At 42.8% G+C, this 7,553-nt stretch overlaps 1 protein-coding gene across 2 annotated transcripts in view; it reads right to left on the bottom strand.

Moving 5' to 3' along the window:
• Positions 1 to 708: 708 nt before the first annotated feature.
• The window catches only part of LOC311150248 (serine/threonine-protein phosphatase 2A 56 kDa regulatory subunit delta isoform-like), a 49,661-nt gene continuing 42,816 nt past the window's right edge, over positions 709 to 7,553 (bottom strand). The window contains exons 7-17 of one of the 2 annotated variants that reach the window (XM_084187625.1): positions 5,984 to 6,114; positions 5,558 to 5,617; positions 5,364 to 5,472; positions 5,205 to 5,258; positions 4,922 to 5,092; positions 4,523 to 4,650; positions 4,093 to 4,194; positions 3,839 to 3,911; positions 2,335 to 2,373; positions 2,068 to 2,208; positions 709 to 1,650 (exon numbers count right to left, since the gene is read on the bottom strand). In XM_084187625.1, the coding sequence (XP_084043751.1) occupies positions 1,513 to 1,650; positions 2,068 to 2,208; positions 2,335 to 2,373; positions 3,839 to 3,911; positions 4,093 to 4,194; positions 4,523 to 4,650; positions 4,922 to 5,092; positions 5,205 to 5,258; positions 5,364 to 5,472; positions 5,558 to 5,617; positions 5,984 to 6,114 (1,146 nt within the window). In that variant the 3' untranslated portion in view covers positions 709 to 1,512. The remainder of the gene's footprint in view (positions 1,651 to 2,067; positions 2,209 to 2,334; positions 2,374 to 3,838; positions 3,912 to 4,092; positions 4,195 to 4,522; positions 4,651 to 4,921; positions 5,093 to 5,204; positions 5,259 to 5,363; positions 5,473 to 5,557; positions 5,618 to 5,983; positions 6,115 to 7,553) is intronic. The other variant, XM_084187626.1, reaches the window with a different exon arrangement.

Below are 7,553 nucleotides of genomic sequence, written 5' to 3'. Positions count from 1 at the left end.
TGGGTCTCCCGGTCACGGCCGGCTGTGACACAGCCTGGGATCGAACCCAGGTCTGTAGTGACGCCTCAAGTGTTGCGATGCAGTGCCTTAGACCGCTGCGCCACTCGGGAGGCCAATTTCCTGCAATTCTACACATTTTCGAATGGGGTGGAGAGAAGATTTAGCAATTTTATAACTAATTTCTACTCATTTTGCCATGGGGCAGAGAGAAATGTGCAGTTTTACAGCTAATTTCCTGCAATTCTAAACATTTTGCCATGACTTATGCCATGATAATACGATATCTGAGTTAGAGTGACTAACAAAATCAATGGGGGCCCCCTGGAGGTCAGGGCCTTCGTACCTGGTCGGTAATTCGGCCATGATTACTATAAGTTTAGATAGCTGGGTAGACTAACTTACCAATCTAAAAAATGTTAGGTGACATGGGCTAATTGAGTGAATGTCAGTGACTGACATAACAAGAGAAACTGCTGATGCACAACCAAATATCTAAATTGCACCTTGTGTATTCTACTATTCTAACGCTCAACAGTAAGTTGAGACCCAGACTGAATGCCCTGCATACACAAATTACCTAGGCTTACAACCATGCTATTAGCATACGACTAACCAACAGGGAGAATGTAATTCAACAGATGCTGTAAGGCCATGATTTAAGGATGCAAAAAGGTGACTTTATGAAGCTACAACTATAGTACTAAAGAGTGAGAAAAACAGTTTAATGGAAGAGACTGACATACAGCAAATCATTAAATTAAGATAAAGGCAGCCATCTTGATTCCTAGTGCTCTCATTTCATTTAATTGCTTTGCCTTGTAAGCTTTGTGTCCCAGACTTGGCTTCCCCAAAATGTACTATGTTCCCTGCACATGAACTGACAGCTAGGTTTTTTTTTACCGAGCAGAACCACTACTTCCACTAGACGTCCAGCTGGACTAGAGCATGGCCCTATCATCCACCAAACCAATCAGATAACCCTCACTACAGACAAGCTAGCGGGACGACCACTCACTCTACTGCCCTCTATAGGTAATGCTTGGTCGTTCTCTTTTAGCACAGCAGATCACAGTGGGAGGGAGGAACATGAGGACAACCAAAACCAATCCGAAAGGAAACAGAAACAATAACAAAGAAACATGCTTCACGGATGCTTACACTTAATACTACTGTTGTATTATGGTTGTCCTCGTGCAACCTAACGATCGGCCCACTGTAGTCAAGTATGTGTGAGTATTTGGAAGTTGGAACAATTGTAGGTCTGTGTGCATATCTGTATGTTTCTATGTGTGCGTATAGGAGTGTGTGTGTTCTTGTCTAACTCTGTGATGGCCCTGGTTTTCTGCAGATGGGGCTCTCCGGCAGAGATGGAGGGGTGGTGGGGGTTGAGGAGCGGAGGCGAAGAGGGGGCTGTCAGATGTACAGCAGGCGATTGTTTGGATGAGAGACATACAGGAGGGGGGGGGGGGGGGTTGGGGGGAGTTAGGCATGGAGGGTGCCACTGTTCCCTTGTCAGAGGGCCTCCTCGTTTGCCGTCAGGTACTCCTCTGCTCGCTTGTGCTGCTCCAGGGCTTTTATAGTGTACACGTCCTGCGGCAGCTCCGACTTCCGCCGCATCAACACCTTGTCTTTCTTGATGTCCTTCATCCCCTATGGAAGAATATACGTAGAACGAAGTTCATATTATATCCATATCCAATACATATCCAATACAGCAATGAAACTTCTCAAATGGACAGACAGGGTCTGGTGAATTCTGAAACTGACACGAGTTGGATGAAGCATTCGTTTACAACTTTAAAAACGTAGAAAGACAAAAAGAAAAAGAAATAAACAAAACAGTGTTGTTTTTTCTTGATTCATTGATTGGTTGGTAGGTGTATTAATACTAGGCTGGAACAACAGCCTGCAGGGCGTACTGTATGTGTTACGGGGGGTGTGAGTACATATCTGTGATTCAACAAATGAAGGCCTTGACGATTCATTGATTAGTAAGTAGGTGTGTTAGGAAGTTACTAGGCTGGAAAAACAGCCTGCAGGTGGACGTATGTAGACAGCGTGGTGTACCTCTAAGTGTGCTGGTAGTTGTACCTGTGTGGCCTCTGTCTCGACAGTCTTCTTCAACAGTTGAATGTCCTCAGCAGTGGGCGTCTCCGTCTCCATGGAGTACAAGGGCACCCCTCCCGGACTCTCATTGTACATCATGTACTGGAAAATTACAGATAGAAACAAATTAGTTGGATCTGGTCTGGATACCGACTGTGAAACACACCCACGAATGTACCAAGATCAATGTCAGATAGCCCATTGAATTCAGTAAGAAAAGAAGCAAACCTCTTCTTGTGGGTGGAGACCAGGTCGGAGTTTGGTAACCTGCAGATAAAGCATAGGTTAAAAGACAGATATTTCCTCTCTCACAGTCAGACACTAGGCAGGTTTCCATTGACCCAGGTTCATTTGACAAACACAATGTCGCAACAACAACAAAAACACTGCGACGTGTAATGCAAACAGCAGCTATCGGAGAAATGTTCTATCAGTTGTTGTTTTTAATCTGTTCGAAAGGGGTGGATTTTATTTTAGTCAAATGTTCTTTATTGCGACAAATGATGGAAACAGTGTTATTCAAATAAATGATGATTGCTGAATAATGTTGAAAGTTCACAGGGCATGTCAGCACGTGACTATAAAGCTCCACTCCACATTTATTTTCTAAATGCCTACTTCTTACTAAATCTATACTTCAACTATAAAAATGATGTTTCTTTGCCGGACAACGATTGCCTTGACTTTCAAGAATGCCCGAATTGCTTCGCCTTACTTTTCTGGTTGGCTGGATGCAAGTTTCACCATTTAATTATTTCAGATCTACAGGAATGCAAGTCTCACCATGGCACGGACCGTGGCGATACATTGGCACATGAGAATTATTAGAATATGGCAAATATTAGTACATTCTTGCATTATATCCATGCTGGCTTTTGCAGGCTACCTGACATGAAACAGATTGGTGGGAGGGCTGTCGCCAATTTATTAATGCGCAATTTGCCTAAATGGATAATGGAAACATTTCAACTACAATTTGGTATTAGAAAATCTGGGTTTTTGCTGATTTTCTTTTTTGGGTGTGACGTCATTACATCCAGCTGTTTTTAATTGACACAAGACAGTTACATGGAAACGCACCGTAGCAGGCAATTGTCGCATCTATTTTCTATGCAAACTTTCTAAAATGTCGACCAAAATAAATAATCACTGGACAAGTTAATGGAAACATAGCTACCGACACACACCCATATATTGGCTACATTCATGGAAGCACAATTCCTCTTAATTAAAACTTCAGCTCTTTGTGCCTGAGCCCTTGGAGATGGGAATCAGTCACAAGAGATGATCAATGATGATAATTAGATGTATCTGGAACAAAAAGGACTTTATAAAGTCTAATTAATTAAAGCATGACCCTGTTTAAAACCCCAAAATCCCCACCTCCACCTCTTGCTCTACAGACAATCACACACAACCATAGCAACATAATTATTTTCTCTCCCTTTCCGTTGCTCCTGGCGACAATGATATTATGGGATGTATTTGCAGAATCAGGATAATAGACAGGAAGTGTGTTGCTAGGGACCATTCATTTGATATTACATACAATACACTTTTTAAAAAGCAAGTCAAATCCAATTATGCAGTGTCCATCTACAAATGTCTAATGTGGAAATAAATAGCATAGTCTAATTTCCTGAGCCTACTCCCTGGAACAGCGTGATGTGAATGTTCCATAATGCATGGGGATGGGGTTGTGGTGTTTTTGGCAACCTGCAGTGAGGATCACCTGAGGGTTATGCTTAGCCAGCTCCTCAATCTTGTGCCAGACCTCCTCACGCTCCTTCAGCTTGTACTTCTCTCTGAAAACACATCAGCAACAAAAACAACTTTGAGTTGGAGCCAACCAGGAAATTATCTAGCTTGGCATTTTACTGTGCTTTGAGGGAGAGGATCAATAGTTCTACAAGGGAATAAAGGGAAGATGCTGATTTAATAGAGGACCATGCAGATGTCCTCTCTGAGCATGCCCAGTGGACTCACTTCTGTTTCTCAGCCTTGTACTGCTGGGTGCAGTCATCAAACAGCTTCTGGTTCATCTCCATGAAAAGCTTCAGGGCGTTGTAGATCAGCCCATGGATTGTCCTAGACATAGGAAGGGCATTTAACACAATGCAATATGTGCAGGTTAACATACAATTAATCATTGAAATGCATCTTTCAGAGAGTGCTGTACATCCATTTTTTTATGGATTATATTCAAAAGGATCCAGTATCCCATTTTTAGGAGGAGAAAAATATTTCTGCACAAAGTGCATTGTCTGTTCTTCCATTACAACAATTAATTGATTTCTTCTCTCAAATGCGAACCCAGCTATGGCAACCAGGGTTATAATCGCCAGGCTTGTTTTGGAGGCACATCAGTTTAGCAGGAGCATTGATCTTTTAATTGACTTGGATGCAGGGGTCATACTTGTTCCAGTGGCTCTTGGAGTTCTTGTAGAGAGCAGGGAACATGATGGGGAGGATCTTGGCTGCGTTGTCACTGATCAGACTCATGATGTACTCATTGTTCCAGTAGTACAGCGCCCTCTCTGCCACCTTGAGCACACAACAAAGGAAGCCATCAGAGACAATACGCTTGTAATCTACCAAGGCAGTCATCTTCCATTGTGGGTACTGTATAGTTCCAGTGCTTGTTCACTCTGTTCATGACAAAATATCGCACTTGATTCTAAGACAAATTACTTTAAACTGGCGTGATGTTATTTTTCCTTCCTGAAGGCAATGCCATATTCTGTTATGTTTGGGTCAGTGAAGCTGAATGAGTAAACACAGCAGTGTGAGTGAGCATGAGGCAGGTGTAGTGTACCTGGAAATGTGGACTGGACACACACTTGGCCAGCTGTCTGAACAGTGGCTCCATGACCTTGACGAACTCAGACGGCTCGATGACGTCCAGGATCTCCTCCAGCTCGTTGAGGAACATCACCTCTTTCGGGCTGTGGGTCTTAGGCCAGAACTTCAGCAGGCCCATGATCACCTGGGGGTCAAATCATTTACACAAAATTAACATTCACTCTGTATAAAACCATATATTGCCCAGCTAAGGACCTTTGGCTGACAATTCCCATTTGAAGACACGCCAAACTCACTGGTTCAGTTAGACTGCTGTCCTTTTCCAAGAACTGCACGACGCAATACGCCAGCTGTGGAGAGAGAGTGAGTGAGAGCATTTCAGCAGGAGCTGATATAAGAGTGTCATGTCTGACCCTCACACTGTGTGAGGGGGCCCTTTCAGAGCACTATGGTACCTGTGGGTGGTAGACGCTGAGTGACTTCACTTTGTGAAGCGGCAGCAGCACTCGGATCAAGAACATTTTGTGCTCCTCTTTCAATGGCAGGGCAAAGCCGTTGATTATGCTGGGGATAAGGGAAGACTTGTTTTAGATTAATATAAAAAAAATAAAAAAAAAGAGATTATGTGTTGACGGGATAGTACACTCACCTTCCTAAGATTTCTAAGAGCTCGGCGATTCCATTGTGATGCTCGGTTTCATATATAAACCTGCAACATGAGACCAGGCTAAGGTCAACTAAATTACATGGCACAGATAACAGATATACTGACAAATTACTTTCTACATACATCAACATTTGACAACCTTGCAGTTCTTCTTTGTTGCAGTTACATATCTATTCTCCCAAGAACTGATAGACTCTCTCCATCAAACTCTGAATAGATTTCAACGGCGAGCTATGCAGCTGCTTGCAAGACAGACACATTGAAATAGAATACCTAGAACAGGCATCCCCCCAAACAAGTCAGTGTCCTGTGTTAGGTGGACCGCCAGCCACATTGAGTGTACCTGTAATTCTATTTCTACGGACCGACATACCTGGTGTACAAGGAGGTGTAAAATCCATATCTCACCTGTAGAATATGTTGTTGATCTGTCTGCGGATGTAGGCCCGGAGGCCAAGGAACTTGCCGTAGATCCTGTGGAGGATGGTCTTCAGGAAGTCCCGCTCCCTGGGGTCTTCACTGTCAAACAGCTCCAGGAGCTGTGAGGAGGAAGGGGGTGGCATGATCATGTCAAACATCAATGCATAGGTATTCAAGAAACTAGCACTGTATTCAATACAAAAGATGCAATGTGACACTTGCAATTGTAGAAGCTAAAATACTTCAATCAGGCAAAGGTAGAAAATACTCATCATCAGACAAACACAAAGCTTTTATTGACCAACACACTGAAGTGTTCAAGACAATGTAGCACACAGTATCAAGTGGTGCGGTGAAAACAAAATTAGATTGCTATGTGATTTCATAGCGGCTGGGTTTCCCCATAACATAATGCAAAGCAATGTGTGTTTGGAGCCCAGGACAGTACTCAGAAAGTGAGTAGGCTGACTCAAGTCCTTATTAATATTCATTCCCAGCAGCGGTGGATGGGAAGCATCATGTGGTCAGATGGAGAAGAGTGGTCCCTGCTAATTCCCTCTCAGCTCTCATGACTCTCTACTGTGTGGGAAGGAGACAGAAGCTGGCCAAGGTTTGAGTACACCCACATCACTAGGCGGCTACCACCCAGTTACTCAACCCTGCACCTTAGAGGCTGCTGCCCTATATACAGACATGGAATCACTGGTCACTTTAATAATGAACACTAGTCACTTTAATAATGTTTACATACTGCTTTACTCATTTCTTATGTATATACTGTATTCTATTCTACTGTATTTTAGTCAATGCCACTCCGACATTGCTCATCCTAATATTTATATATTTCTTAATTCCGTTCTTTTACTTTTAGATGTGTGTATTGTTGTGAATTAGATACTACTGCACAAGCATTTCCCTACACCGCAATAACATCTGCTAAATATGTGTATATGACCAATAAAATTTGATTTGATTTGATTTGATACGCACACTTAAACAGCATCATTCCTGACTGCCTGAGCACCTGGATATTACACATATTGCCACGTAGTCCTTTACACTTGTACCCGTATACGGGTTGAAAATGGCAGATTTAGGCACTGATTAGCGCCTAAATTTGAACGCAGTGGCTGTACAGTAACATGCTATAAATGACATCAGAGCTCAGGCTCTCGCTGTATTCGTTTTGACTGACAGCCGTTCTGAACATGAGCGCCGCACGCGACAAGAAGTTCCCATCCCTCCTGCTAATTGGACAACTTTTACAAAAAAAATGGTTGTCTGAGTGAGGGAAATGCTGTAAGTTAAGATGACTCGATGTATTTTGAAAGATGAGACGTTGAGGATTATAATAAATACCGCTTTGATGTCATACAAGCTAGCCAAATGTGCACTTCACATTTCCATATCATAAAACTCATGTCATAATGTTTTTGATGACTATGCTTGATGTACAGTTACAAGATGACATGGCGTCATACCCTGAGTTGTTCTGAACAGAATGAGCCTGTTTGTCTATTGTGAAGGAAATATGCTGCAGAACACACACCTGAATGCA

The sequence above is a fragment of the Coregonus lavaretus genome (assembly GCF_964263955.1).
Source record: "Coregonus lavaretus genome assembly, chromosome: 1".
Taxonomy (NCBI): Eukaryota; Metazoa; Chordata; class Actinopteri; order Salmoniformes; family Salmonidae; genus Coregonus; species Coregonus lavaretus.
Note: the sequence above shows the minus strand (reverse complement) of the source record. Positions and strands in the feature narration are given on the sequence as shown.